This window comes from Kockovaella imperatae (assembly GCF_002102565.1).
Source record: "Kockovaella imperatae strain NRRL Y-17943 chromosome Unknown BD324scaffold_3, whole genome shotgun sequence".
Classification (NCBI taxonomy): domain Eukaryota; kingdom Fungi; phylum Basidiomycota; class Tremellomycetes; order Tremellales; family Cuniculitremaceae; genus Kockovaella; species Kockovaella imperatae.
Genome location: NW_019028943.1, coordinates 736,514 through 764,385, shown reverse-complemented (window position 1 = coordinate 764,385; position 27,872 = coordinate 736,514). Strand labels below are relative to the sequence as shown.

Genomic DNA, 27,872 nt, shown 5'->3' with positions numbered 1-27,872 from the left:
TAGGCAGACTTGTATGTTGTGACCTTCTCTGGAAGAGTCAAGGACTTGGGGAGAATAAATCTCGACCGACCTGCGGAAGAAGTCTCGTCTTATCAATGTATGCGCTCAACGCAGTTGACAAGGACGGATCCGTATGAAGATACTGGCCAAGACGGTGACCTGTCGAGTATGCCAGAGGGATTCATGACAGTATGGCCATATCGCATTCGGATACGAGGAGGCTGTGGGATGTCTTGCAGCCCGAAAGCATACGAAACATTCCGACAGGACATCGTGAGCGCTCAAGCGGACGCGGTAATATACATAGCGGCCGAGACATGCATTATCTCCCGGTCAATCAAAATTCTCCCATGGATGGGTTTCAGATGAGGTGTTTCACCTGATGTGCAGATTATCAGCTCACAACTTGACCTCTTCGCTAACATCGCTTCGCACAGAGACGACTTTGGTACATCTGTTTGGCATTTGAACCCCTTTCGGGATTCGGAAGTCGGGATGAGTCCCGATTTCTTCGAGAGACTCATTTTGACTATATTCTATGCATCATTTAGGTCAAATTTGGTCCAGAGGGATGCCGTCTAATTCATCGTAACCGAGTGCCAAGTTCAGGTTCTGACGCGAGGCGAGTGATGTCAGCAGATCTCAAAGTGGTCTGATCAGATCGATCTCAACTCACCTGCAGACATTGCGTTGCGGCGCCTTTCAAAAGGTTATCCAAAACTCCCTAAAGGAAGCTCTGTCAATGCCTCGCGGCAAAATAATGTGTGTTGGGGGCCGACTCACGACTACAACTACCCTCTTTCCAGAACTGTGAACTTGCACACCGCCCATCTTCCAACCGTGTTTCCCCTCAATGTCAATAACGTCTGGGACCTCTTTGGCGATGTGACACATTCTCTCATGTTCGTATTTTTCCCGATATAACTCATTGATCTCGCTCGCTCGCATGGATTTTGCCAGAGGTGCAGAGACGGTCGATATGATTCCTGCGAACCAAGGCGCGACGGTCGGAATAAAGCTGAGATGAAAATTTGATCCTTGGCCCAGAAGGGTAGAGAGATGAGTCGAAGATTCACGTTCGTGAATGTGGTCCGTGAGCGAGTAGGGTCGGATCCCGCCTCGTAGATCGGAAGGACCCTAGAGCAAGGACGGTCAGCGAGACCAAATCAAGGGCAGTATATTCACTCACAATTTTTGGCATGGTCTTTGGGTGCCCATCTACATCCTTCTCCCCGCTCTTCGTCCCTGCACCAGAGTATCCTGAGACTCCATACACTGTTGGTGCTTGAGAGGGGTCTAAGTGGGGCATGAGCGGTGCCAGCAAGAGCTGCATGTTGGTAGCGTAGCATCCAGGGTTGGAAATTCTCAAACTGCCCTTGACGACATCTCGACCGTAGATTTCTGATGCAAGAGACATATTTCAGCTTTCATTCCAGTCTACAAGGGACTCCACAGTCTCGCATCTTCAAGGGAACGGAGCCTCACCCGGTAGACCATACGTCCAATCCTTCTCGAATCTATAGTCGGCACTCAGGTCGATAATCACACCCTTGCCTCCCTTCTCTTTGGCACCTTCAATAGCATCCACGAATGGTTTGCAGATCCCATTTGGGAGCGCCATAATCCAAGCATCAACGACATTGTCCTCTTCCATCTTTTTTACGTCTTCAACGGAGAGATTGGAGTATTTGACGTCGGATTTGGAGTACCCTTTCAGAGGCAGTCCGGCAAGCTCACGAGACGAGACATGGGTAAGATCGAGGTGAGGATGTGAGTTGATCAAAGAGACCAAATTCTGACCGGTGTAGCCTCTTGCACCGATCAACGCGACTCGTTTACGCGGTACGTCCGTCGCGGTGGCGTACCCTCGTCGAAAATCCTGCGGTCCGGGGCAAGTCGAAAATTGCCTGCGTTGGCCCGACAGTGTGGAGGATGCACGCGCGCTCTCAGCTCCTGCCTGTCGATGAGGAGGAACACTAGGTCCAACAGGAAGGAAGACACGCTCGATACGTCCAGTCGTCTCGAATTTATCGATAATGCCCTCGACCTCCTTGACATTGGGAACACCGTACCAAAAGAGACTTCGACCAGCACGAGTAAAGCTTCCGTCCGCACGCTCAAAGTGCCACGCCCGGTTCTCGTCGTCTGCATTGGCTGTCCAGAACAACCGTTTGTGATCCTTTTTGACCGCGTCAAAGACGTTGTCGACAATCTTGTTGAGAATTCCAGGTCGCGAAGGCAAGAATTTGGTCATGACGGGAGTCTCGCCAGGCGGGTGAGACACGACAGCGACGACATCAAGAGGTTCATCGCCGTAGATCGTATGAGGCGTAGCTTTGAAATCTCCGAAGATCTCAGCGACAGACTTCTTGCCTGAGATGACGTCCGGGTCACGTTCTTGGAATACTTGACGGAGTTGAGTAGATCCAACGGCGTCCGTCGCGTCTTGCTTGTAGAGCTTGTAGCCTCGTCGGATCAAGGTTCCTGCTCCCGCATCGGTGAACAACTCCTTTTGCAACATGTCGGTGGAGATGATAGCAACAGATGACGACCGAGGAAGAGTGTCAAGGAGTTCCTTGATCTCACGAAGCTTGAGCTTGGTTCCAAATTTGACCCAAGATTCCTTCATCAGTGAATCGTACTCCTCGTCCAGGTTGATAGTCGACAGCTTCTTGCCTGTGACCCCGTGGAAGAGACCACCCTTCTCGTTCAAATAGACAATCTTCATGGGCTGGGCGAAAATTGAGCTTGATCTCCTCAAAAGCGCGAAAAAAAAAAGCTCACCTCCAAAACTCTCGCCAGCTCGCCTGCGGCGACGTCTGCATTGACATTAAGAATCTGTCCATCGGCATTCTCAGCCAAACTCGTCAAGATTGGCAAGCATCCAGCTCGAATAGCAGCTTCAATAGGTGCCTTGTCGACACGAGTAATGCGCCCGACGAGGCCGTACTTGTTCTTGTCGAGATAATCCGCAGTGAACACTCCAGTTGGTATCGGCCGAGCGCGGGTGCCGAGACGTTCAAGAGCGGTAGTGAGTTTGAGGTTCTCCTGGAGGAACACTCGCTGCAAATTTGTGAGCTGGAGCCTTTCAGAAGTGTGCTGTGACTCACGCGGGCAACTTGGAGGGTCTTTGCATCTAAGCACATTCATTAATGACTTATGGAGTTGCATTACTGCAGTGACTCACCGGTAATCCTAATTCCGTCCTCATAGTCTGGAACCACTCCTTCCGCCTCGAGGATATCGTTCCTGCCCTATTCAGTTGCAGCTCATAGATGATAGGTGAGACACTCTCACAGCTGTGGTCCAGCTCCATGCAAAACAATCGGGAATAGACCCAATCGATTCAAGAAGGATAGAGACAACGCGAGATCGTCCAATTCGTTGGTCAGAATGGCACCCCCGACCCTGATCCTTCGTGAGCTGGCAGGAACTAAAGATTGAGAATGACTCACTTCAAGACTGCGAATTTTGCTTCTGGCAAGACACCTCCCGAAGCACCCTTCGAGGACGAGGTGAATATGCGCAGGTATCGCTCGACTTCTTGTCTCGAGCCGAGAGAGTACAGCAGGCGAATGATGGTGTCCTGTACGAGCGAGTGAGATGAGACACATGGGGGCATGTGTGGTGGAAGCTCACCCGATCCATGCTACCCGCCGAGGAAATTTCTGTCGCCATCCCTCTCTTCCTCACTTCCTTTGCTACTTTACTAGCATCCGCCTCGAATACGATATCAGAGCGAGAGAGTGAGGACGAGCTAGAGAGGGGAGTCGAAGCGAATGACCTGACAGCATGTCTAGCGCCGCCCAGTCTTACAGCTGAGCGTGATAGACTTGTCAGATGCCTCATGGTGTATGATGATCGATATGATACACAAGGAGAGCAGCAGCAGCAAGTGTGTTCGAGTCGGAATGTCCAATGGCAGCAAAGCATCCGCTAAGTGAGACGGAGTGATAAGCTGATAAGGGAGCAACAGTGTGACACGTCATGTTCAACGCGATTGATTTTTGTTTCCGTTCTCTCGGGAGTTATTAGAGGTCGATAAACAGGCGGTGTTGTTGTTGAAATGAACCCTACAGAGCAAGAGTCATTCATTCATCAGCTGACCAGGTAGCTGTGATCATGGCATCTACAGTGAGTCTGTTTCTCATGAAAATCAGTCCATCTCAGCTCACGTATCTAAGCAGGAAGCATCCTCCCGTTTGCCCAGATTGGCTTCTCCCACTCCAGTCGGATCAACATTGAAATCATTAGGTCTACCTCCTCAAAACACGACGACCGTCTCCACGCAATTGACTGACACCGAAGAGCTCAATCATAAGCGTAAAGCGACCTCGTCCCCAAAACCTATGATGAGCAGGAAAGCATCGTCTTCATCACTCGTCTCATCGACTCTTGGCGCTCCTAATGGTGGTCCCCGAAAACCATCGGGCGGATTCGTACCTACGAGTCGGAAAGCAACAGCTGGATCCAGCATGCCACCGCCAGCAGCGACTACCATACGATCTGTATCATCATCCTCCAAGCCAGCTTTGCCCATGGCGCGAAAAGCATCCACGTCAGATCTGAAAAGCTCCACACGATCAGTATCTGGAAGTCGACCTGGCGTCCCAGGAGCAAGGACTACCAGATCAAACTCTGTCAGCGAATCTGCCGGTATCAGGCGGCCTGCTGTGGCTACAGTCTCGGGCGCAGGATCGAGAGCCGGCACGACAGCATTGCCGGGAAGAAGGGGTGTTTTGTCGGCATCTACGACAACCAACATACAGTCGAAGGTGGGTTTGGCTTCTCCCGCCCAGCGTTGAGTGACTAAATTATGCATGTAGGGTGGAGCGGAAGTGCGACTTGAGAACATGGAAAAGATGCTCAAAGCCATGTTTGAAAAAGAGTGAGCAGGACCGCAAATCGTCTAGGCCAAGCTAACATCCTACCAGGCAAGCGAACAGTGCGTAATGCAAAGTTCCCCTTTGCATCCGCTGATCTCCTGTCACCCCAAAGTCGAGACGCAAGCCGTCTCCAAAGCCGATTTTCAGAACCTTCTCAAATCGATTCATGATCCCGAACGTGAAGCTCGCAGAGAGCTCTCAAATGCTTCAGAGGAGATTGCGATTCTTCAGAATAAGCACGCGAAAGAGATCGAGGAAATTGATGCGCAACTGCGGAAGAGAGAGCGAGACAACAGAAATCTCGAAGAGGAGATTCAAGAGGTTCGACAAAAGTTGTCTGATGAGAGGGAAGCAGTGAGAAGTATGAAAGTAAGCTGCAAATTGCGTCCTCAACTGCGAACTAAGCTGACAGCATTACAGCGCACACTTGCCGAGCAGTCAACCCAACACATGACCTTGAACGCCCAGTTGGCCGCGTCGCAAGCTCAGCAAACGGCTTTACAGGCGGAAATTGAACGAGCTACCTTTATGATCTCCTCGCTAAAGGCCGAAGTCGACATCAGCCAGCAAAAGGTCCTCGAGTCGGAGGAACGCGCTGCAAGTAGAGAACGCGCTGCGGAAGAGAGGGCGAACGAGAGGATCGCGGATATCGAGACGGAACTCAGAGAAGCAGAGACCATACGTCGAAAACTGCACAATCAAGTGCAAGAGCTCAAGGGAAACATTAGAGTGTTTGCCAGAGTGAGACCAGCTCTTCGTGAGTCGCTTGACGGGGGCGCTGCGCGAACGTCAGCTGAGGTCACCACCAAAAGCACACGAGGCTACGCGCGACGATCTCGCAACTCTCACCTTCTCAGACGAAAAGCTCGACAAGGAGATGGGTTGCTCCCAGTTGAGCGTAATCAATCGCGGCGAATCTGCCACTGGAAAGGAGCGAGAGCAGGTCAACGACTTTACCTTCGATAAAGTAAGCTGTGCCGTCTAGGATTCGGAGCAGGCTGACTGTTTTTCAGGTCTTCCAGCCCTCAGCTGGGCAACAAGAAGTCTTTGAGGAGATTTCTACCTTTGCCCAGAGCGTTCTGGATGGGTACAATGTTTGCATCTTCGCCTACGGACAGACTGGGTCCGGTAAGAGTTGGACCATGGAAGGAGGCCTGGTAAGCTGTAACCCCAATCTTGCTCCCGGTTGAAACTCATGCTTTTTTTAAGGATGAGGCGAACGTGGGAATGATCCCTCGAGCCATTGAAATGATTTTCAGAGTCTCTGGTCAGCTTAAGGATAGAGGTTGGAAATATCACATGGAGGGACAATATCTGGAAGTGTACAACGAGGTCGTGAGTGGTAATAGACTCTCGTCTGTGGATCGCGGGCTCATCGCTCCTGAAGATCAACGACTTGCTTGGAACTGGCCAGTTCGATACCAAGAAGCATGAGATCAAGCTCGACAAAGATGGCAAGATGAGCGTCAGCGATGTTGTCAGCGGTGAGCAGAATGTCAATCATGGCGTGTCTGAGCGCTGCTGATGGCTGGCACAGTGCCACTGAGCAATGCACGGCAAGTCGCTACGCTGCTTGAGCGCGCCAGATCCCGCCGTGCCGTTGCTGCTACGTTGATGAACGAACGATCATCTCGTTCACACTCGGTCTTTACCCTCAAAGTTCGTGGAGTCAACCCTAGCACAAGCGAGCAATGCGAAGCAATGCTGAATCTTGGTCCGTTTAACGCTTCCTTGCTGAAATCCGAGCTGACGCATGCACCAGTCGATCTGGCTGGAAGTGAACGACTTGCGAGCTCTGGTGCTGGCGAGAACAAAGACCGTCTGAAAGAAACTATCAACATCAACAAGTCTTTGTCCGCGCTTGCGGATGTCATTGGTGCCCTCGGACAAGGTCAACAAGGAGGTCATGTGCCTTACCGCAATTCGACTTTGACGCGATTACTTCAAACGAGCTTGTCGGGTGGGTCGAGTCTGCGAGTAACGATGCAGCAGAGATTGACGAGTTACATAGGCTCGAGCAAGACGCTCATGATGTGCAACATCTCACCACTGCAAGCTCACGTTGGAGAAACGCTCTGCAGTTTGAGATTCGCCACAAAGGTCAACAGCACTGTGGTTGGCAAGGTACAAAAGCAGATCCTCAAGGGATAATGAGACGTAGATAAGCTTGTGTACAATATACTAGGAGGGACATTCTTGCTCGTACTGCTTCTTTCCTCGTCGGGGATCGGCAAGGGTCCTATCAGCGTGTCACGGTGACTCTGTGCATCCATGCTTGCGAATACGAATGATCAACTAATGTCTTCTACGCCTGTCCCCCATCACCGAGGATGATATCTCCCACTCGTAACCTCGTCCAACCTGGTTTCCGCCTGATTGTCTTTCTAAATCCACCTCTTCGCTTATACTTGAATCTAGTCATCATGACGCCTCGCGTGTGCTCCAATACGGTGACTTGGACTTTGGCGATTGACATGGGGACAGTCTCCAAGCTTCTAGCATCGTAATCCATGTATTTCCTCAAGACTTTTGCATCTGCCGATGGAGATCGTATGGCGTAATCTCTCGAACCGACTTCCAATATACGAGTCAATGATAGGGTTGTTCCTGGTCTCTTGACCGGCTTGAGTGTTGGTAAAGTGAGGATGTCTCGGGGGTGAAGGAGGTACGTTCGAGTGTGTAGACGAGCCAGGACGTAGATTCCGGTGGAAGGCGTTGATTGGGACTTGAGAAGTGAGATGGCTGATGGGATGCTCTTTGGCAGAGCAGTCGAAGAGGTGTGTGACGAGGAGGAGGAGGAGGAGGAGGAGGAGGAGGAGGAGGAGGAGGAGGGAGAGGGTGATGAAGATTCAGAGATCAACGGAGGTAAATGGGAAGGGAGTGAAGCGATAGGTTTAGGAGGAGTGGATAATAATTTGGCGTATTTGGGATCAGCTCTGAATTGTGTCAAGCGTGGTTTGCGAGCTGCTGCCGTTGCAGACGAGACAGTGGACGAGGAAGAAGCAGAAGAAGAACACGACGAGGCTTGAGCGTCGACAGATGATTCACCGATCGTAGATGGTGGAGATGCGGTCACCGACGTCGCTGCAATATCAGGCAAAGGCGGTCCAGGTGCTGGATCCAGTGCTGGGGAAGTATGAATGAATGCGCGGGACAGCTGAGCTCTGAGCGCTGTAGAGGGACCATCAGCGGGGAATCTTCATGATAATACGTGGTCACTTCCACTAACCTGGACGCAGTGATGTTCTCAACGACATCGTAGCTGAAGACTGACTGACTCGCCTCGTCGATAACAATGTATTCATTCAGCATCACTCACTCACTCGACGACTGAATTCGCCTTTCGATGCCTTTTGATATTTTTGCTTCCGTTAGTGCCACACTTGTGCCATTCCAAAACGCCGAAAATCATCAACCCTCCCACCACCTTTTCCAGCTCCCTCCCCCTGCTTCCCCCCCCAATTGCATCTCCCCCTCCGTTTACTCACCACCTCTCTCCCTTCCTGTAGACACCTACACTCTACACTCTTTCGCATCATGCAGTCCGCCATCCGTGGTTTGAGGACTGCCTCGAGAGCGGCCGCTGTCCAAACTGTGAGTGTTCACTGCCTTCAATAGAGATTCGAATTCGGACGATGAGGAGACTATTATATCGACTGTGAAAGAAATGTGTGGTCATGGCATGGGATGGTCCCCATAGGGCAGCATCGCTGGAAGACCTGCAACAGATTCTCCAGCGATCTGCAGCAGGGACCAGCGACAGGAGGATAATGGCATCATCAACCTCAGACAGCAACAAAATGACCATCGCTGACAAGTTTTTCCGACTAGCCCCGAGCACGTTTCGCTCCCCTCGCCGTCAACTCTTTCCGAACATACGCTACTGCCAAGCCAGGTCGGTCTTTAGATCGTTTGTGACGGAGACACTGCTGACATGTGCCTCTCTCCTTTCTTTCCCTGTCTTCCCTTTTTCTACGCTACCTTGAATAGCGGCTTCGGAAGTTTCCTCCATCCTCGAGGGACGAATTGCCGGATCATCGGAAGGCGGAGATGTTCAGGAGACTGGTCGAGTCTTGAGTGAGTCATCACTATAAGCACCGCCAATGCTTTCCCATCTGATGTCCCTCAGCCATTGGTGACGGTATCGCTCGTGTATACGGTCTTCGAAATGTCCAAGCCGAAGAAATGGTTGAATTCTCCTCGGGAGTCCGTGGAATGTGCCTCAACTTGGAAGCCGACAACGTCGGTGTCACCGTCTTTGGTAACGATCGACTCATCAAGGAGGGAGACACTGTCAAGCGAACTGGACAAATTGTCGAAGTTCCCGTCGGACCCGAGCTTTTGGGCCGTGTCGTTGATGCTCTCGGAAACCCTATCGATGGAAAGGGACCTATCAACGCCAAGGAGAGGACCAAGGCTCAGGTCAAGGCCCCCGGTATCTTGCCCCGACGATCCGTCCACGAGCCCATGCAGACTGGTCTCAAGGCCGTCGACTCGTTGGTCCCCGTAAGTCGAGCCTTGTTCGAATTAGAATCAGTTCTAACACTCGCCAGATCGGTCGAGGACAACGAGAATTGATCATTGGTGATCGTCAAACAGGAAAGTCCGCCGTTGCCGTCGACACCATCCTTAATCAGAAGAAGTGGAACGACGGAAGCGACGAGAACAAGAAGCTTTACTGTGTCTACGTCGCCGTCGGACAGAAGCGATCTACCGTCGCTCAGCTCGTCAAAACCCTTGAGGAGAACGATGCCATGAAGTACTCCATCGTTGTCGCTGCCACTGCTTCCGAAGCCGCTCCTCTGCAATTCTTGGCCCCCTTCTCCGGATGTGCCATGGGAGAGTGGTTCCGAGACAACGGACGACACGCTTTGATCATCTACGACGACTTGTCCAAGCAAGCCGTTGCTTACCGACAAATGTCTTTGCTTCTTCGTCGTCCTCCCGGTCGTGAGGCTTACCCTGGTGATGTGAGTTTCAAGGATCGCAATGTCCTCAAAAAGCTTACAAAGCCATCAGGTCTTCTACCTCCACTCTCGTCTCCTCGAGCGTGCCGCCAAGTTGAACAAGAACCACGGTGCCGGATCCCTCACTGCCCTTCCTATCATTGAGACCCAGGGAGGAGATGTGTCTGCTTACATTCCCACCAACGTCATTTCCATCACTGGTGAGTGGTCAGGTGTTAGTTTGCAGATCAGATCCTCATGAGCCATCTAGACGGACAAATCTTCTTGGAAGCCGAACTCTTCTTCAAGGGTGTTCGACCTGCCATCAACGTCGGTCGTGAGTTGTTCCGCGGCTGGGTGCTTCTTCATGCTCACGATCAACCCAGTCTCTGTCTCTCGTGTCGGATCCGCTGCCCAGTCCAAACTCATGAAGAAAGTTGCTGGTTCGCTCAAACTTTACCTTGCCCAATACCGAGAAGTCGCTGCCTTCGCCCAATTCGGTTCCGATCTGTGAGATTTCCCCCGTCCTTGTCACAAAGAAGTCGACTGATAACCACAGTGATGCATCCACTCGATACCTCTTGGCCCGAGGAGCTCGTCTCACCGAGTTGCTCAAGCAACCCCAGTACACTCCGTACGTCAACAACGACCTCGCTGTATCATATCTAACATACGCATAGCATGCCCACTGAGATTATGGCTCCTCTCATCTACGCCGGTGTCAACGGTATGCTCGACAAAGTCGACGTCTCCAAGATCGGTGCTTGGGAGAAGTCCTTGTGAGCTTTGAAGTCCATCATGGTGAAAGGATCAGCTGACACTTTTACGCAGCACCGAGAGCTTGAAGTCTACTCACTCTGGTCTCCTCGAGAAGCTGCGTGGTGGAGAGTTGCCCAAGGAGGTTGAGGAGGAGATGAAGGGAATCATCAAGTCCCACATCGACGACTTCACTGCTTAGAGAGACTGTTCCGCAAACTCTTCGAAGCTGCTGCTAGAGAGCTAAGGTTAGCTCGAGGGGGAAGAACAAAAAGCCTTCAAATGCATTGATTCGAATCAACGTGTTTTCGGCCTACTCACCGCGGATGCCTTCAGACCGTCAGACACTCTGGCTGACGACCACAAGCTGACGACTTCGGGCCAAGGTCATACCTGGCTGCTTGAAGCTGCCGAATGAGGTCCGCGATGAAGGCAGTAACGGGTGACTAGGATGATTCCCCAAACAACGCCAAGACCTCCAATACCCAGGCCTGCCCATTGAAGCTCTGTGGCGAGATGATGGTCGATCAAGCTGGTCTCGCCTCCAGCACCTAAATAAAGCTTCCTTTTAGCAGGACATGCAGCAATACTGATCTGTCTGCCCATGCACTGACCTTCTTGCGAGAACTGACTGATGAAGATTAAGGAAAGCCCCGATGCAAAGAGGATCAATGCGATAATCTCTTGCCAAAATCTCTTGGATTTAGCCTCGAGCGATTCCGTTGGACGAGCTATCTGGATATGGTGGACTTCTTTCACTTTGATTTCAACTGTAGCATCTGGCATTTCCTGAGATGGCGCCCACTGAATCGAATGCGATTGAAGGAAATGAGATCGATATGGAATGCTGATGTAAGATCTCCATTTACAGTACCAGCTCGAAGGAGGCAAGGAGGGGATCAACATCAAAGGAACTTCGGACACACTCTCCGCACCTGCACCTCAAACCCCATTCATCCTGATCTGTACGTTCTGTAGGAGCCCAAAATATATATCTATAGATACAACCGGTCACCTGACCAGGCGATGAGCTTCTGATTGATCTCATGATATGACGCATCTGATGCTCTGTCTTCCTCGCCTCGCCCTTCTCGCGTCAGGCCGGACCTTGTCTATCGATCGTCCCATCTAGTCTCCACTTCTCGTATTTGCGATCCAGCCACTGTAGACATGACTTGAGGTGGACCGTTTTCATTCCCGGCTTCTCAGAGCGTGGCGTTTTGCGATCGATAAACGAAGAGATGCGGATTATACAACTGCGCTTGTAACCTCTTGTACTCTCAAGACGATTGTGAGTAGTTCTGCACACATTTCATTAGCTGGCGGCTCGGTTACTCGGCGGTCAGAAGTTGAGAAGAACTCACGCTCCAAACCTCCTGAGACATTCTTCAATCTCAGGGTAGACATCGGGTCGGATCTCAAGCCACAACTGCCATCCCTGCAACAGTTGAGGCGGATCCTCTTCGCGAGATATCCGACAATAGGCATAGACCAAGAGATCCAGTTGTCGAGTCTTCATGATGTTTACTAGTGATAGCGCAGTGTGCGCTCTTTCACACGACTTTCGTGATCTGAAGTCATACCATTTCCGGTCAAGAAGAGGTCTTCGCGTGGCATCAAGTATTTCATCCGTCGCGAATTTGTGTAGGCAGCTCGTGCATCTTTTGTCGGGAGGACATCGGTGCACTGAAGCGGGGGTGTCTGGTCTGCCCAACTCTGAGAATGGATGCGAGGGTCCGGCCAACGCCTCCTCCGGGAGCGGAGGGGTGTCCGGTCTGCCTAGCACCGGGGTTGGATGCGATGGTCGGGCCAACGCCGGCTCCGGAAGTGGAGGGGTGTCCGGTCTGCTCAGATCTGGGGATGAATGAACGTGGAAAGACGCAGGAGTTTCCGAGGCTGCAGAGCTGCCTGAATTCTTGGAGGTTTGAGTTGAGTACGAGGCTACGCCCCTAGTAGTACTCGACTATGTCACTGAGCACGAGGGTGTCATTTGCGAATAGGATGACCCGGGGACTGGTGACGCATTTTGACTTTGCGTGGAACGGTAGGTCTCGACAGGACGTCGCCTTGGGTCGACCGGGATGACGATTGGGCGTGGGACATCAACCCTCGCCCGTATTGGGAGCGCCTCCTTTTGTCTTGGGACATAAACAGGCGGAATGCTAGCACCAGAAAGCGCGGCCTTTGGAATGGCCTGCAAGGTCATCTCTCCTTGGCTGCAACCAATGATGGTTGGCTTTGGCTCCGCGGAGGTGGAGGCAAGTTGATTGCCATTTGAAGAAGACGGGGTCAAGGACGGAGAGGGTATGGATCGATGCCCAGCGGTCTCATGGATGGTCACGATCGATTGCGGGACTTGATGGGCCATGTCGTACGCTGATGCTGGAGTGAGGAGTTCGATTGAAGGGGGTCTATCCCTGGGTTCGGTCTTAATATACTGTGAGCGAGGTGCGTCATTGTCCTCCTCCAGTTCGTCGGTGTCAAATGATCTCGATCTCTTAATACCAGACACAGAGCGCACTGGCGCAACACTGATTTGAGTCGAGCGGTGAACCGATCGGAGGGGTGCTGGGCAGTCGGGCAAGTCATCTTGTAACGGGTGATTGATCAAGTTTCGGATTTCGAAAAACATTGGAAAGTTTGCCTGAAGAATAACTGGATAGATCAGCTGAATGTGCCTACGTGTGCGCACCTCTGTCCTTCGCAGGCATGTCGGCGAACGATGTCCAGCCAGGATTCACCGGATAATCGCGCTGATGTCGCGATACTTGCAGATAAAACTAAGTCGTCTGAGCTATGACCCAATTTCAACAAGCGGATCTCACTGTGAGATCTTGTTCCTTATCGGATTGCTGACTCGATGGTCCCACAGATCAGTCGGCTCCCACTTGCCATCTTTGACAACGACAAGGCCACGCAATTTGGCCTGCAGGATCCAGAGGAACCTCCTCTCTCTCGCTTGATCGTGTGGCCACAACGCTATGGCTATATCCCTATGATATATCCACTTCTGTGAGAGCTGCTGCTGCCCCTCAGCAAAGAGGCAAATCCACTCTGTACGCGTCTTAATGAGCCGCAACAACTCCTCTTCATCTTCTGTCTTCCATCTGAGTGAGATCACGCGTCAGATGAATGGGTCAGATGCTGACAGGTAACCCTTCGAGCTTACTTCACAATGACTTTGGGAGGTGACGACTGTGAAGCATGTTAGCTAAGACGGCACACAAGCGGGACCCTCACTCACCGACGAAGCCATCTTGGGGATCGGAGAATGACCCGTGGTAAGTTGAGAAGATGAGCAACGATCAGCAGCGTCAAATTCAACGTTTTATAGTGTCAATATGAGGAGAGATCAGTGCACACCTTCCAATGGTGCACGAGCCTACGGCGTTTCACGATCAAAGGTATTAGATTGTTAGCATCGACGTCTTGGTCACACCTCTCATTAAATTATTAAATTCGTGTAAACTAAGATCCGAGATCCAAACCACAGCTAGCAGTGCGTTCTGTCCGTCTGCGAACACACTCATCCTGGTGACCACTCAAACACAAGCGAATGCAGAAAGAGATGGAGGAAAGCATATTGAAATCGAGCACAGGGCAAAGGTCCATACACAAGCGGCTCTGGGATCATTGGTCATGCCGTCCAACAAGTCGTGATGACGGAGTACAATATACACATGTCGGAGCCAGTGATAACATAGTAACAGGGCATGTCAACTGTCCTTACTGCCTTCTAAGACAGCTAAGACAGCTAGCTGTCTTTTCGCACGAAGTCCCGGTGCACGTCGCCGCCATGACCGAGGCGGAGATCGGATCCACGTCCGCATTCCATCTCCGCATTTCTCGGTCTAAACGTCTGTGTCACGGTAAGCCGTAGTGTACCCGAGGGCAAGCACAGGTTAAATAGAGGAGGATATTGTGCTCTGAGTAGTCTTCGTGCTTGTGTAAAGCAGAGTCAGACCTCTTGAGTTCCACCTCCCATTCGCATCATCTGTGACTATCAAGCATATCTATCTCTCGTTCACCGATTGCCTCTCGCCACATTGACATTGCACTCATATCCACTTGTCCATCTGCCACTATGCGTATCTTCCTCACTGGTGCCTCTGGCTTCATCGGCTCATATCTCACCAAAGAGCTCATCGCTCACGGACACACAGTCATTGGGCTCGCTAGGTCGGATGCATCTGCGCGCAAAGTCCAAGTCAACGGTGCCACACCGCTTCGAGGCGACCTGAACGATCTCGAGATTCTGGCATCAGGTGCCAGAGAAGCAGATGCTGTCATTCATTGCGCATTCATTCACGATTTCGACAACCCAAATTTCGACATCCATAGGAATGCCGCTGTCGATGTCGCGGCTTTTCGAGCCATGGCTGAGGCTATCAAGGGAACAGACAAGCCTATCATTAGCACAAATGGAACTCTTGGAGCTGCCGTAGGTGCCACATTGACAGAAGATACACCTAAAGAAGATGGGAACTATCGAAAACCTCCTGAGGATCTTGTTGCCGAGCTCGGTCGTCAAGGTACACGAGCCATCCTCATTCGACTTCCTCCGACTGTGCATGGAGTTGGTGACGTCAATTTCGTTGCGATCATGATTGCCACGGCGAAACGGCTCGGATACTCTCAGTACGTCGGGAGTGGAGAAAGTCATTGGCCGACGGTCAATGTCAAAGACGCGGTCACGCTGTACAGGATGGCCATCGAGCAGCCACTTCCAGCAGGGACAGTACTACACGGGATCGATGGGCACGTGAAGACAAAGGACATCGCAGAGATGATCGGGCGCAAACTCGGGGTGCCAACAAAATCGGTGTCTGCAGAGGAAGCGCTATCGCAACTCGGTTTCATTGGGTTGGCCCTGAGCCTCGACAATCCTGTCACTAAGGAGAAGACTATGGCTGCGACGGGATGGCAACCGAGCCACATTGGGCTGTTGGAGGATTTGGACAAGAATTATTTCTAGTCTGGTCAATACGAGCATTGTCTGCATAGATGACCGATTGAGGAGTCGACGCGCTGCATGAGCCGGTCCAATTGGCTAAGTCGTGTTCTCTCTACCAACTTCTTCTATCATTTCCACCAATCGTGTCACAGTCTCCTCCGTTGTGCTGATGTTGATGACTATGCGGAAGAATTTGCCATTCTCTCCAGGTGCATAGTCCACCATGAAGCCTCTGCGCATGAGCCTCTCTGTCATGATCTCCGTCCGCCGACTTGTGGCAGTAGGATCTCCGAGTTGACGTTCCGGTGCGTAGTAGAAACATACCTGAAAAAGCAAAGTCAGGCGCGAGATTGGATAATGACGGAGGGCTCACTTGGAGGCAGGGAGGGGGCATTGTCGACAGCATGACTACGTTTTCTGAGCGCGATAGCTGTTCTTGCATTCGAGTTGCAAGCTCGAATGCCCTCTCAATTTTCTCCGAAAGACCTTCTTCGCCATAGTACACCCAGGATAGGAAGAACTTCAACGCGTCTCCCCGCCGCCCGCACTGTGGTGTCAGATCGGCCAGGTCAAAGATCTCCTCGGAGTCAGAAGTGTGAAATAGGCTGGAGAAGGGTCAGATAAGAGGGTCATGTCTGCCCTGCGGTTACTCACTAACCCGCTGGCAAGGTCATCGCCTTCCAGACTTTCCTCATGTCCTTGGCCAGCAGGAAGCTGCAAGTCACTGGCACACCTAACATCTTGTGAGGTGACATGACTATACTGTCTGCTTTCTCCACTCCTCTTAACCTCTCCTCTGCGATACCCTTGTTGAAGATTACACTACCACCCCAAGAGCCATCGACGTGCATCCACAGATGGTGTTCCTTGCAGACCTCTGCAATTTCGTCGAAAGGGTCGAACGATCCAAGAACGGTCGTGCCGGCTGTTGCATTCACGTAGAAGGGAACTTCGCCATCCTCTTTTGATTTCACTACCATTTTCCGCAAAGCTGATACGTCCATGCGTCCAGTTTTGTCGACAGGTACAGAACGTACATTGTCTGACCCAAAGCCGAACATTTGAGCAGCCTTCTCGAGCGAGTAATGACCATGTTGGGAGGTGAAGAGGACATATTTGTCTGACCCAATACCTCGAGTCTTGGTATGAGGATATAGTGTGTTTCGAGCAATGACGATGGAGGAGGAGTTTCCGGCTGAGCCTCCTGGCTGTGACATGCCTCCGGAATGGGGATCGGTGAATCCGTACATGCGTGCCAGAGTTTTCGCGACGTGCTTCTCGATCAGTGTGAGCACCGGGGACACCTGATAGACATGGACCTTTACATCAATCAGACCCGTTCTTTCGGTCCTCATGGACTGATGTCGCTCACATTGGTATTCAAAGCAGCAGTTAGCAGCTCCGCTGCGACTCCGACCTTTGCGGTCCATGAGCAAGGGCACACGCGGGCTGGTGGTCACTTACGGCATTGGTAGACGCATATAGCTTATCCATGAATCCCTGGTCCCAGGTGTTCACAGAATACCGTAAGACCTTCTCAGTCATATTAACGAGACCGTCCTTGCCTTGACCTTTGCTTGGTAAGTCTAGGTCGAGGATGGACTGCAGCTCTTTTGGGGCATGATAATCGACAAGTGTCATTGGATGTTGACCCTGATCCCCATTGACTCCATCTCCAGCTGCATACTGCTTGCTCGAGCCGGACGTCGAAGAAGAAGGTTCGGCCGATCGAATGAATGGAATGATCAGGTTCTTCACCGTTTCTACGAGCTTTATACAATCAGCTCGTACTCAGAGCAACGAGTTAATTGCCATTGTCTCTATCGCGGCTCACATCATCAACTTCATCAGCTCTCGTCTTGTATGCCGGCTGTACAGGCATGTTGCTCCTCGTGATCGTGCTTGAACTCCTTTGGTAGAGTCAAACAGCGTCTAGAAATGTTGTCATCTTTCGGACTTTTTGGGGTGAATTTGAGTTTCTCCGATGAGATTATTTCGGCTGAAGCCGATCGATCTACATACTTTGATATTGGACCTCTCGCTCTGCAGTGACTTCAGGACAGAGATAATCAGCTTGGACCGGCTTGCACAGCTATACTACTATTGCGAGATGCTGATCATCGACCTGACAAACTGTAGCGGTGAGCAGTGGCCTCGGCAAGGTGCTTTCATATGTCTTGAGGGACCTGATACTGAAGGGACTGGAGACGCTCCTTTCGTGGCGACCTGGATGCGAGGCACACATGTTGAAAAGATGGCTAATAATTGATGTGTGATATAGACCCCTTGGTTGGGAGGTGTCAAGACAAGGCACCGAGACCCCGCATCACAGGAGGTCCACCACAAAGGGGCTACAAGCAAGTGTCACGATTTTCGAACATGAGATGAATGCAATGAAATGCCTCCTTCCAACGCCCTACGTGTCACTCATTCATAACTCAAAGGATCGTGCCTGCTGAATGGACATGTAACCCCACCATCTGAGATCTCCTTTTCCCAAGTCTCTGCCTGCCAAGCTTGTCCACCATGCTGTGGTACTGCAGGAAGAGCGATCCGGTGACTGACAGCTTGGGCTCCTCGTTAATCTCTCAGACCTGTCTTCTACCCTCCGTCGAAGTCTCTCTGCGAGTTTGCATTCATCTTGGGTTTCTTACATGATTGCCAGAGTATTGCTCTTTACCCTGTGTGAGTGTCAAATCAGCTCTCACACTCAATCGACTGACAGCAGCTACAGTAGCGCTGTGCACTTCTGCGCGCCGCAGTCTTCAACACAGACGACACCTCGTCCGAGAGCAAGCACCAGATCGGACGATCATAAAGCCGATGGCTTTGCCTCTCTGGCCAGTTGACGGCATTTCGTGCAATGATATAGATCAAGGTGCGTTACCGTATTCACTTGTAGAGTGACGTGTGACTGACGAGATCGACAGTGGCCGTCCCTAACGTTTATTGGGCAGCAAGTGAGTTTGTGTACTGTATCATCTTCTGCCTGTCCAGCTTCTCACTGCAATGTGCTCGTAGCCTTATGCGCCGTGGCGAGGACGGGACCGGATTGGCTACGCTCTGCCACACGAAACTTGGACAACTCGGGCGCAGAATTCAATTTGTTTACTCCTCAGAACACCCACGAAGACGGAAAGACCGATACCGCTGCTAAGATCTACGTGACCTACCAGTCGCACGGCTCGAACAATTGGCACCGGATTGAACAGCCGATCGCACAGCAGGGCGAAAACGCCACAGGCTCCTGGTGAGTCCATTGGGTCGGATACAAGCTTTAAATGACGAAAATCTCACAGGTGGGCGTACGGCTTTCAAGAAGCCCTTGAACAGCTCCCAACACCTTCAGGAGAGTCACCTGAGGGTAATATAACGGTTCAAGACATCCAGCTATTGACCATCTTGGCAAACCGGGACAGCTTGCACACCGTGAACGGGGACTTTTCTGATCTTTGTGAGACCTCTCACCTTCACGGAATCTGACATGTCTCTTTTCAGACGACATTTTTCAGAAGGCGGAAGCGAGCGCGGTCACCATCCAAACGACATCCGATGCTGACACACTAAAGAAACAACACGCCTACGTCGCTCTGAAGGCCTGGGAGGACAATGGGAGATTCAAGTGAGCAAACTAGTTCATTCTGAAGCTCCCACTGACGCGACGCACTGCGTAGAGTAAAGCTCCAGGAACCTTATTCAGGAGAAGAGAAAGATTACAACATCAGCGACATTGATGGGGACATCGCTTCTGCCCAGCATTTCAAACACTGGGATCATCTTTTCGGACCAGACCAGATCTTTGGTGCTGGTGAAGGCGGGAATTGCTCTTGCTCAGCCCTATGAAATGTTAGCATAGCCATGTGCGCGCCTTGAATGTTCATTTGTCACTCAACGCCACACTGCCACGGATTCGGCCGCGGCCGGTGTGTCGCAAAGTCGCGAGGGTGTTCTTTGCTTTTACTACTCTTCGTTCTACGTGCATGGCGCCGACTGGGGGCCGGGTAGATGCTGGACGTCTTACTCCCATTATGGCTCCTCGGTGCTTTTGCAGTCTTCTTCTATCGGCTGCCCCACTATCTTTCCTTTCGTAGTACTCAATTCCTGCCAACATTAGGTTCTCACCGTCTCACGCGACCTATACCTGTTGTCCGAGGATGGCGGATCGATTGGACGGCCGGACAGCTGTCCATCGAAACGAAAGACTACAATTCGGTGCCTAGGATCATCACTGAACGGTCCAGACGGCTGCATGGAGCTCTCAAGCGGTTCTACTTCTGGGGATCTATAGCCGGTCCGCTTGGATTAGCGGGCAGCGTACTTGCGGCCGTTGTGGCTGCAGTCCAAGTTTGGCAAATGGTCTGGCAGGAACTCGCTGCTCATTCTGTACCCTCGATACCTACAGGAGGGATGTCGAAACGAGGCCTGGTGGGCGCTGGAAGGAACGTTGCGGAGAATGTCTTGAGCAAAAGGGCATTCGGTGTCGTTGCTCCGATACTTGAGGTGGAAGCTGGGCTGAGAACGTTCCAGGCGAACAGTTTATCCCCCTTGGTCGGTCGAAAGACTATTGGCATGGTATCTGATGTGCTTCGTAGATCCCAGGTATCACCATGCCTTTTTCTCACCTACCTACGCTGGTTTTGGTCTTGGTCACTAGCCAACTGTTTCACGAGCTGGGCCATGCTCTTTCCGCTTACTTGTGAGCCGTTACCGAATCCCTTTTGAGCAGAATGTGCTGATCTTGCCCCAGAGATGGTGTTTCTCCAGCAAAGCTCAGCTTGAATCTCCACTACGGGATGCCGAGCATGATGGTGTCCTTTTCTTCGTCGGTCGATCGGATCCCCACGCAAGTTGACCGCCTATGTGTCCGTGCCGTGCTGATTCTCTTCTCTCTCTCAGGTCGGCCCGGATACGTCTAGCTTCCTCTGGGCCTTGGCACAATCTCGCTATTTACCTGCTGCTCGGCATTGCATCATTGACCGGTTTCTGGAAACCTCTCTGGGCAGATGTCGGCGAGAAAGGCCTAGTTGTGGACTCCGTAGAGCCTGTCAGTCGAGACTTCTCCGAACAGGACGGCTCACTGATGTATATCTCCTTCGCCAGATGTCGGCACTTTACGCACACATCCGACCTGGAGATCTCATTACACATCTTGATGACCTTTTTGTCGGCGGTACATCTTCAACCCACGAGCATAATGCTTGGGCAAGGTATTTGACGAGCAATGAGATAGGAGACCTTGACCGGGGATGGTGTGTGCCAGACACAGAATGGAGAGGCAAGTATCATTCACTTTTGTTTCTGAGCAAGATACACGCTGACCCTCACATAGCACTGCACACCACGCCTTGTTCCGTCCAAGGAGAGATAGCTTTCGAAGGCATGGCCGGGGATCAAATGACCTCCATTCGCTGCCTTTCACCTCATCCGATTCTCGATTCCCCCTCGGTGGCTTGTCCGTGTACAGAAGGCTTTACGTGCGTCAGACCATCTCCAAAGGAGCGCGTACTTCGCATTCAAGTCGCAAGTCTTAGAGGCGCCCCTCGGCTCCTCAGATCGCCGACTCAGGCACTTGCTTCTATAGGCACCACCAGGACTGTTCTCTGGTCTGGCGACAGACGAGATGTCTTGCAGAACATCAAAGTCGGCACTGCTTTTCCTCGTCTATTCCCATCTCTCATGTACTGGCTTGTCATGTTCTTCAAGTGAGCTGCTTCTGTGCTGGCGGATCAAGCTCACACACACTCACCAGCTATGTGTCGACTATTTCACTGTCGCTATTTTTCTTCAATCTGTTGCCTTTGCCAGGGACTGATGGAGCGCATCTCCTCACCTGCCTGCTGGAGCTGTTTTCCCAACGCGGAAACAGACATTCGGCGCACGCCAATGGAGGTGGTGATCTCGACCTGCCTCTCACAGCGCGGCTGCACGAAACCTCCTTGACGAGTAATTCAGCTCGCTCTCGCGCTGCAGTTCAGACCAGAGACGGCTTGGATAGACCAGGGATGGTCGGACAAGGGGACCTGGAAGCTGGGCGTGCAGGGTCAGACTTTGATTCGTCCGACGATTCAGGCGATGACGATGATTATCTGTCGACAAGACATTCGAGCCGTCTTCGACAGCATCGAGAAGGAAGATGGCAGTGGGTGGTGAGAAAGGGTGTAGAGTGGTTCATGATCTCATTGGGGGTCGCTTGGATAGCAGGCTGGGGTATGATTGCGCTTCTTAGATCTAGCTAGTCCCATCGCGATGACCTCAGACTGAAGGGCGGCCGATTCACATATGCACTCTCACATGCCCAAGACATTTGACGCTACATGTACATTTGACCACTGAAGCGCTGACTTTCCCCTGGCTCACTTTCCACCCTGCCAGTCCCCGCTCATCTGGACAAAGTGCTGAACCTCAGGTGTGCAGTACATCCTCTCACTCGGTGTCCTAGTCGTCCAGCTCTTTTGCGTACGGAGTACCACGGCCTGAATGAGAGTGTCAGCGTAAGGCCGTAAGTGTTTCTAAGACTGCTCACCTGCTGTGCGGCAAAATTACGCATGTCCCTCTCGAACATGTCCTGATGTTCCTCCAAAGCATCTATCAGCGTGTCCAAGTCTGAGCCGACGGCCGATAAGCCATGAACAGCCTGCAAATTTTGTCCCTCGCGTCTACTTTTTGATCCTCCAGCTCTCGACAGTTGGGTCTGCAAATTCTCGGAAATCTTCTCAATAATGTTCTTGGTCTCTTTGAGAATCTTGATAGCATGCTCAAAGTTCTTCCTCGATGCGATGAGCAGAGCTCGGGTGATCATATCGCTCGCCAACAACTCCATCCGCCTTCGGACGACCAGAGACTCTGCAGGTGCCGATGAGGGCGGAGCATTGGAGGGAAGAATAGCAGTGGTGAGAAGGATAGGGTGGGCCAAACGAGTGACCGACCGATTGGCAGCAGGATCATGATACGAGCAATCAACTTCGGTGACTGGTATCTCGTCGATCAAGGCGTCTTCGTACATCATGTTGTTGGCATCTGCAACAGATAAATTGTCCAGTGCCAAACCGAGATTCCCGATCGAAGTAGACTTGTGAATCGACCCTTGGACCGACAGCTGACCGCCACGAGCGCTGCCTCCTCCGATTGGGGGCCCACCAGATTCGTCGGATCCATCTCCAGAATATCTGTGCTCATCCATTCCATCCACAAAGTCCATCTCGACCAACAATTCACGCGTTTCTCCATGTCGCAATTCGCGCAACTCGACATCAGCGTACTTTCCACCTGTACTGACGATGGCCTGACTAGCGCCGGAGACTTTGAGTACTTTGAACTCGTTGTCTTGACAGTTGATGTGAAGTTTCATATTGGTCATGGCGACAGACATCATACTTCCGACGATGCCAGCCAGCGAGTCGCGAAGGTGGTACCATTCGCGCACATAGGTGTATGTCCCATGAGTGTGGTTTGAGATCATCCACAAAGGTGAAGGATCATGACCTTTGCCGTAGCCAATTGCGTGGACAGGAATGTTGGCAGCGTCCAACCGAGCGGTCACAAGCTCCATTTGCGCTCGCTTGATGTTTTCTGATGTGTCGCTGATGAGAATCATACCAGAAAGGGGATTCTTGACTTTGCGCTGGAGAACCACGTCCAATGCCGTGTTGACCGCAGTCACAACGTCTTGCTTCTCTTCCCTTCCCACAGGGACCGCAAATTCATCGCTGTCCCGCTGGCCTGACCCAAGCAGATCCACAAACGTCTCCAGTCGGTGACGCGAGTCGGCACGCGTAGTGTTCAGGAATGGCGTCTTCCGCACCACGCCATTGGAACCCATCTCGCAAACGACAAGGGCGACTCGGTCTCTTATGCCCATGACGGCGAGTATGAACTGCAGCGATTGTCGCATCAACCGAACCTTGAGTGGCAAAGTTCCAGTCTGAGATGGTGCGGGCAGCGAAAGAATGATGACAAGATCCAGAGGGGTATGTACCGGCGCCAGCGGAGCACTGAAAGCCAACTCGGCCAAGGGACTCGTGGCAAAAGGCGATTTGGGCGTGAGGGCAGATCGGTCGTAGGATGTTGCAGAGGGTTGTGGAGTGAGGTCGAAATTGATGCCTCCCATCGCATTCGGTGAAGGCTGGGAAACGGGGCTAGCAAAGCCTCTGGAAGAGCTCGCTGATTTTGGCGCAGGCGGCGCTCCGATGCCCATCAACTTGGCGACCTTTGCATTGGACTCCTCTCGGTTGAGAAGAGGAGGAGGTCGACCAGACTTTGCTTCTTCCAGTATGCTGTTCAGGTTTCGCTTCCACGTCTCATGGGACCCTCTGTCACGGAAAACCAGGATGAAAGACTCCATGGTCGGGTCCTCCATCTCGATTGTGAGACTGAGCTCGCCAGGTACAGAGGAATCCGTGATTCGCTGAACGTGCTTCACGTAGATTCTGCCTTTCATCTTAAGGATTCCCTTGCCGTGAGTCGAATGGCTGGAGTCGCTGGAGCGAACAGACGACGAAGATGAAAATATCTTTCGCATAGTTGACTTGCGTTCCTCCACAATGCAGATGATCGCGTCTTGGAAGAGATATACGTGGAATTCTCGGACCAGCGTGCCCTTACGAACTGCCAGGAGGTCGAATAAGCGGAGTTGACCAAGAGCGTCAAGACCAGACGTATGATAGCTGACCACGCGATTTTGCAGGTCGACCAGGACGTGCGCAAATGGGTCTGGCCCTTGAAGAGGTGGCAAAGATCTTGCGGAAGCGGGCACCGAGGAGATATCAGTCGGATGAGATGAAGCTGATCGTGGGGAAGGAGGCAATTGTGGACCGTCTTCGGCCGAACCCGATCTCGACATGGCAAAGTCGGGTCGGGTCCGCGCTGCATATCTCCCTCGATCTCCCGCTGAAGGAACCTTGACGCTGATGACTGCCGTGATCGCATGTTTGCCCTTTCGATAGGTGCGAGAGATGTACGAATGCTCCGCTTTGATCGAGATCGATGGGATGACGACAGAGGGCTGCCCATCGCCACCGAGTAAAGACCTCGAGGACGAGCTGTTCATTCCGTATGGGTCGGTCAATGGGTCGTCGGCGTTCAGATCGATCTCTTCAGGTTGCGAGCCTGAAGACGGACTCGCAATGTCGGCTGGTGAAGCTAGTGTCGGTGGTGCGCCTCTAGAGCTGTCGGTGTTCTGTCCCATCAACTTGGCCATTTCTGAGAACAAAGAAGTGGTCAGTCGTCATACCAGCGAGGCCGAATCAAAGGAAGGGCTGATGAGCGGGGGAGAGAATCGGAGGGCGAAGAGCCACTTTCAACTCAAAGACTCACTATCTTTGCCTCGCCTCTTGTAGCTCGCACCCTCGGATATTCTCATTGGCTGACGACAGACTCCGCAAACGCCAAGGTTGCGCTTGGTCTCCCCAGGTTTGACATCACCGTATACTGTACTGAAGCATTCCTGGGCAATCAGATTGTCAGCAAGGTTCTCGGTATGACCACTATCAAACTCACCTCGTGAAGTGCGTGACCGCATTCTGGCACAATATGAGGCTTCTCGCCAGGTAGTCTGAAGGTGAAGCTAAGGCTCTCGCAGCAGACGGGGCAAATGTCCTCATCATCCTTGTCCTCTGACGATGACAGAGTCACCTGGTGAGCCGGGGCCGGCGCCAGATGAACTTGACTCTGCATGCTGAAAGAATCTTTCGTAGCTGTCTGTCCTCTAGACGATATGTGATGCGATTGCTTTGTCACTCGAGGCAAAGGGGGAGGCGAGGCCGCACGATTGATAGCCGAGGCAAAGGGGTGAACAGACTTGGTCGATCTGCCAGAGTATGCGGATGCCTGAGATGAGATGGTTCCTGAGCGACCAGGTCGACCGGACTGTATGAACAAGGTGGTTGAGTTCTCACTGGGTATATGTTGATGTCCGTTCTGCTGCTGAGAAGGTAAGGAAGCAGGAGCAGGTGAAAGAGGGATAACGTTCTGCCTAAATGGGGACTCTAGCAATCTCCCGCTGGTACCTCGTGGAGCCGCCTTGTCCAGGTCCTTTGATAAGTTGAGAGCTGGACCCAAAGCGATCTGCTTGATCCTTTGGTTATCGAGGTGGTCTTGGATGATGGAGGAAGACTTGTGACCGTTTGAAAAATCGACATTGACTTCGGCGTCGTCGCCGCAGCCTCCTTCCCCTTCGTAGAGGCCTTCCTCTTCAAAGACTGTTGAGATGTCGGGCTTTTCTCCGAATCCCCAGTGATGACTTCCGTGACTGAAGTTGCTGAATTTCCCGGCGATAGATGAAGTGTCAGAGGCTGAGTACGTGCTCGAGGCGGAGGATGAACCGGAGAATGCAGTGATCTTGGAATGCCGGTTGGACGACGGTGCAATGAAAGGGGTTTGAGGGGATGTTATAACGTTTATGGATGAGGGATGAGAGCTCGGGTTGGTGGTGGAGAATGTCGATACACTTCGTGTAGAGAATGGGACAGAGGGATTGGATTTGTGGTGTAAGAATGGATGATGAAGTGAAGTGTTCAAGTGGTCTGAGGGTTCATTGAATTTTCAGTCAGTATACATTGCGGGCGAACGGACCTCAACCCCATTCGTCGCGCACTTACCATGTGCTTGAACACGTTGAACCTGTTCCAACGACATGAGTGATTTCTCGTTACCAGTATCGGTGATGTCGCGAGGCGATTGGTCACTATTGTTTTCCGAATGGCCTTTTTCTTCGTTCTCTTCAGCGTTAGAAAGTGGTGCTGCCGCCGTCGTTGTCGTCAGCTCAAAGGATGTGTTGACAGTTGAAGCTCTCGACTGCCTTTGCGGAGCGACTGGTCCGAGAGGATCCGTTAAAGGTGTGGATGGGAGTGGAGCGATGGGAGGTGGTGATGAAGGAGGAGGACGAGGACAACCACGCGTGTGAAGGAGAGACACTCGAGGAGATGTGCGAGAGGAAAGGATTGGGCGTGGGGTGTCAACTATATCTTTGGAATCAGGCGTGACGAGAACAGGTGAGTCTGGTGTCGCTGTGCTGGAAGGAGTATTGGGGACAGTGTTCGCCTCACTCGATGTATGTACAGGAGGTAGCGTCGGAGAATGATCCAGTTTGGGCGACGACCAGTGAGTAAGAGGTAGTGTGGTATGCCGCGTCTGTCGACGAGGAGGTGTAGAATGATGAGTTTTCAATGGAACTCCTGAAGTGGATAATGATCTCGATAGACCGGTCGCTTGCAGTGGTGTTGATGGTGTTGTTGTTGTTGATATTATCGATGACCTTGGCTGAGGCACCAATAGCGTCTTCTCGACATCAAAGCCCAGTCCACACACGCTCTGACTCCTCCTCAAGCGGCGAGGACGACCTGATGCATCGTGGAACAATGGTAAAGTAGGTCCAGCGCTGCTTGGAATCCAAGCTAGTCGGCCACGATCCAATCGTCTCTCGATGCTATCATTCCATTCATAGTCCTCGTCGTCGTGCTTGTCTTTGCGGTCATCATCCTCGTCGTCGAGTCCAATGTGCATTGATCGCGTGCCAAAGGACAGGGACCGTTTCAGAGAAGCGTCCCGTGCGTAGTGTGGCACCAGCTTTGGATGAACTCCCGTATTTGACCCGCTGCAATTGCTGTTCTTGTTGACCATCACGCCACCTTCACTAGTCGAACAAGGCGACCAAGGTGATACCAGTACAGGCGAAGCGAGAGGACTCGAGGACAATAACACAGGTATACAATCTGATCCATCTCGAACGGTCACGGAAGCTTCACGAGCTAATCGTCGATGCAGGAGTCGTCGTCGTCCGCGATGTTGAGTCTGGTCCTCCTGGGTCTCGAGACTGGACGAACCGCTCCACCCTACTGGTCCATCTAGATCGTCAAGTGATATTTGACCCTGCCTACGGGATCCTGAGCGGATATGATCACTAGCGTCGTATCGAGGCATGTTCCGTGATTCAGATAATGAAAATGATCTCGTGATTCGAGTCACACCAGGATCCATAACAGAATACGACATGGAGCGGAATCGGTGCCAGAGGTTTGACTCTGGGTATCCGCGAAATGACCTATCGTCGGTCTCGGAACGCTCGAGCGATACCGACGGGGTGACTATGGAGTCTGGCGGTAAGATGGAAATGAGGGATTGGCTGGGAGGAAGAAAATTGTCTGAGCGTGTCTCCGGCGATAAACGGTAGTCTCTCTCTGTCACTGCTTCGTTTGAGATGCTCAAGCTGATCAGGCATTTGTCATTATCAGCACGGAATCATACAGAGCCATGCGAGCAAGAAGAGGTAAAGGAAAGGGGGCGGGTTCAACTCACCCGATCACGCTTTGATCCGGAGAAGACGGGACTGAGCGA

The 27,872-nt window shown here is 52.0% G+C and overlaps 11 protein-coding genes across 11 annotated transcripts; 5 read left to right on the top strand and 6 right to left on the bottom strand.

Annotated features, from left to right (window-relative positions):
- Window positions 1–552: 552 nt before the first annotated feature.
- Window positions 553–3,849, bottom strand: BD324DRAFT_576956 (hypothetical protein; the record flags this gene model as incomplete). Its single annotated transcript, XM_022013225.1, has 11 exons — window positions 553–612; window positions 677–724; window positions 784–1,137; window positions 1,190–1,401; window positions 1,486–2,731; window positions 2,785–3,063; window positions 3,111–3,136; window positions 3,188–3,249; window positions 3,298–3,408; window positions 3,456–3,586; window positions 3,640–3,849. 11 exons carry the CDS (start codon window positions 3,847–3,849, stop codon window positions 553–555), a joined length of 2,739 nt encoding a protein of 912 aa, XP_021872993.1.
- A 224-nt stretch (window positions 3,850–4,073) lies between these two features.
- On the top strand, window positions 4,074–7,136 carry BD324DRAFT_655395 (P-loop containing nucleoside triphosphate hydrolase protein). Its single transcript, XM_022018815.1, has 13 exons — window positions 4,074–4,134; window positions 4,188–4,775; window positions 4,827–4,888; window positions 4,935–4,945; window positions 4,999–5,255; window positions 5,307–5,643; window positions 5,699–5,853; window positions 5,900–6,043; window positions 6,096–6,221; window positions 6,274–6,370; window positions 6,424–6,600; window positions 6,649–6,846; window positions 6,898–7,136. The coding sequence occupies exons 1-13, from the start codon at window positions 4,123–4,125 to the stop codon at window positions 7,035–7,037; spliced, it is 2,304 nt and encodes a 767-aa protein (XP_021872992.1). The 5' UTR covers window positions 4,074–4,122; the 3' UTR covers window positions 7,038–7,136.
- Window positions 7,137–7,191: 55 nt separating this feature from the next.
- On the bottom strand, window positions 7,192–8,143 carry BD324DRAFT_649217 (hypothetical protein; the record flags this gene model as incomplete). Its single annotated transcript, XM_022017953.1, has 2 exons — window positions 7,192–8,057; window positions 8,116–8,143. 2 exons carry the CDS (start codon window positions 8,141–8,143, stop codon window positions 7,192–7,194), a joined length of 894 nt encoding a protein of 297 aa, XP_021872991.1.
- A 199-nt stretch (window positions 8,144–8,342) lies between these two features.
- On the top strand, window positions 8,343–10,887 carry BD324DRAFT_618589 (F1 ATPase alpha). The gene is made up of 11 exons (XM_022015053.1): window positions 8,343–8,480; window positions 8,718–8,781; window positions 8,877–8,963; window positions 9,016–9,392; window positions 9,440–9,856; window positions 9,906–10,053; window positions 10,104–10,169; window positions 10,219–10,342; window positions 10,392–10,466; window positions 10,513–10,611; window positions 10,664–10,887. Exons 1-11 carry the CDS (start codon window positions 8,424–8,426, stop codon window positions 10,788–10,790), a joined length of 1,641 nt encoding a protein of 546 aa, XP_021872990.1. The 5' UTR covers window positions 8,343–8,423; the 3' UTR covers window positions 10,791–10,887.
- A 2,427-nt stretch (window positions 10,888–13,314) lies between these two features.
- Window positions 13,315–13,999, bottom strand: BD324DRAFT_312092 (hypothetical protein). Its single transcript, XM_022012460.1, has 3 exons — window positions 13,833–13,999; window positions 13,758–13,783; window positions 13,315–13,695 (listed from the first exon to the last, which is right to left on the bottom strand). The coding sequence occupies exons 1-3, from the start codon at window positions 13,842–13,844 to the stop codon at window positions 13,410–13,412; spliced, it is 324 nt and encodes a 107-aa protein (XP_021872989.1). The 5' UTR covers window positions 13,845–13,999; the 3' UTR covers window positions 13,315–13,409.
- Window positions 14,000–14,499: 500 nt separating this feature from the next.
- On the top strand, window positions 14,500–15,581 carry BD324DRAFT_618582 (NAD-dependent epimerase/dehydratase). The gene has a single exon (XM_022015052.1). The coding sequence runs from the start codon at window positions 14,673–14,675 to the stop codon at window positions 15,561–15,563; it is 891 nt and encodes a 296-aa protein (XP_021872988.1). The 5' UTR covers window positions 14,500–14,672; the 3' UTR covers window positions 15,564–15,581.
- On the bottom strand, window positions 15,582–17,476 carry BD324DRAFT_618581 (glutamate decarboxylase). The gene is made up of 6 exons (XM_022015051.1): window positions 17,377–17,476; window positions 17,007–17,312; window positions 16,915–16,959; window positions 16,197–16,861; window positions 15,916–16,147; window positions 15,582–15,866 (listed from the first exon to the last, which is right to left on the bottom strand). The coding sequence occupies exons 1-6, from the start codon at window positions 17,422–17,424 to the stop codon at window positions 15,639–15,641; spliced, it is 1,524 nt and encodes a 507-aa protein (XP_021872987.1). The 5' UTR covers window positions 17,425–17,476; the 3' UTR covers window positions 15,582–15,638.
- Window positions 17,477–18,068: 592 nt separating this feature from the next.
- Window positions 18,069–19,385, top strand: BD324DRAFT_655391 (hypothetical protein; the record flags this gene model as incomplete). The annotated part of the gene is made up of 8 exons (XM_022018814.1): window positions 18,069–18,098; window positions 18,160–18,227; window positions 18,305–18,420; window positions 18,473–18,502; window positions 18,540–18,792; window positions 18,842–18,996; window positions 19,041–19,164; window positions 19,217–19,385. 8 exons carry the CDS (start codon window positions 18,069–18,071, stop codon window positions 19,383–19,385), a joined length of 945 nt encoding a protein of 314 aa, XP_021872986.1.
- Window positions 19,386–19,516: 131 nt separating this feature from the next.
- Window positions 19,517–21,821, top strand: BD324DRAFT_618578 (hypothetical protein; the record flags this gene model as incomplete). Its single annotated transcript, XM_022015050.1, has 7 exons — window positions 19,517–20,090; window positions 20,135–20,238; window positions 20,290–20,385; window positions 20,439–20,586; window positions 20,643–20,817; window positions 20,872–21,244; window positions 21,292–21,821. Coding segments are annotated over exons 1-7 (1,922 nt in total), but the record flags the coding sequence as incomplete, so codon positions are not given.
- Window positions 21,822–21,895: 74 nt separating this feature from the next.
- Window positions 21,896–25,214, bottom strand: BD324DRAFT_576598 (Pleckstrin homology domain-domain-containing protein; the record flags this gene model as incomplete). The annotated part of the gene is made up of 4 exons (XM_022013198.1): window positions 21,896–22,015; window positions 22,066–24,740; window positions 24,843–24,984; window positions 25,038–25,214. 4 exons carry the CDS (start codon window positions 25,212–25,214, stop codon window positions 21,896–21,898), a joined length of 3,114 nt encoding a protein of 1,037 aa, XP_021872984.1.
- Window positions 25,215–25,612: 398 nt separating this feature from the next.
- BD324DRAFT_311987 (hypothetical protein) lies at window positions 25,613–27,679 on the bottom strand. Its single transcript, XM_022012459.1, has one exon. The coding sequence runs from the start codon at window positions 27,528–27,530 to the stop codon at window positions 26,082–26,084; it is 1,449 nt and encodes a 482-aa protein (XP_021872983.1). The 5' UTR covers window positions 27,531–27,679; the 3' UTR covers window positions 25,613–26,081.
- Between the last annotated feature and the right edge of the window lie 193 nt (window positions 27,680–27,872).

Excerpts from the sequence above, each read along its gene's own strand:
- BD324DRAFT_655395 (XM_022018815.1), top strand. Across the intron at positions 4,776-4,826 it reads CAACCAACATACAGTCGAAG|GGTGGAGCGGAAGTGCGACT; the intron begins GTGGGTTTGGCT and ends TTATGCATGTAG. Across the intron at positions 6,222-6,273 it reads TGGAAGTGTACAACGAGGTC|ATCAACGACTTGCTTGGAAC; the intron begins GTGAGTGGTAAT and ends TCGCTCCTGAAG.
- BD324DRAFT_618582 (XM_022015052.1), top strand. The coding sequence starts at position 14,673 with ATGCGTATCTTCCTCACTGGTGCCTCTGGCTTCATCGGCTCATATCTC.
- BD324DRAFT_618589 (XM_022015053.1), top strand. The coding sequence starts at position 8,424 with ATGCAGTCCGCCATCCGTGGTTTGAGGACTGCCTCGAGAGCGGCCGCT. Across the intron at positions 8,782-8,876 it reads ATACGCTACTGCCAAGCCAG|CGGCTTCGGAAGTTTCCTCC; the intron begins GTCGGTCTTTAG and ends TACCTTGAATAG. Across the intron at positions 8,964-9,015 it reads GGAGACTGGTCGAGTCTTGA|CCATTGGTGACGGTATCGCT; the intron begins GTGAGTCATCAC and ends GATGTCCCTCAG.
- BD324DRAFT_312092 (XM_022012460.1), bottom strand. Across the intron at positions 13,696-13,757 it reads CCTCCCAAAGTCATTGTGAA|ATGGAAGACAGAAGATGAAG; the intron begins GTAAGCTCGAAG and ends GATCTCACTCAG.
- BD324DRAFT_311987 (XM_022012459.1), bottom strand. The coding sequence starts at position 27,530 with ATGTCGTATTCTGTTATGGATCCTGGTGTGACTCGAATCACGAGATCA.
- BD324DRAFT_618581 (XM_022015051.1), bottom strand. The coding sequence starts at position 17,424 with ATGCCTGTACAGCCGGCATACAAGACGAGAGCTGATGAAGTTGATGAT. Across the intron at positions 16,862-16,914 it reads CTGCTGCTTTGAATACCAAT|GTCCATGTCTATCAGGTGTC; the intron begins GTGAGCGACATC and ends ATTGATGTAAAG. Across the intron at positions 15,867-15,915 it reads TGCCCCCTCCCTGCCTCCAA|GTATGTTTCTACTACGCACC; the intron begins GTGAGCCCTCCG and ends TTGCTTTTTCAG.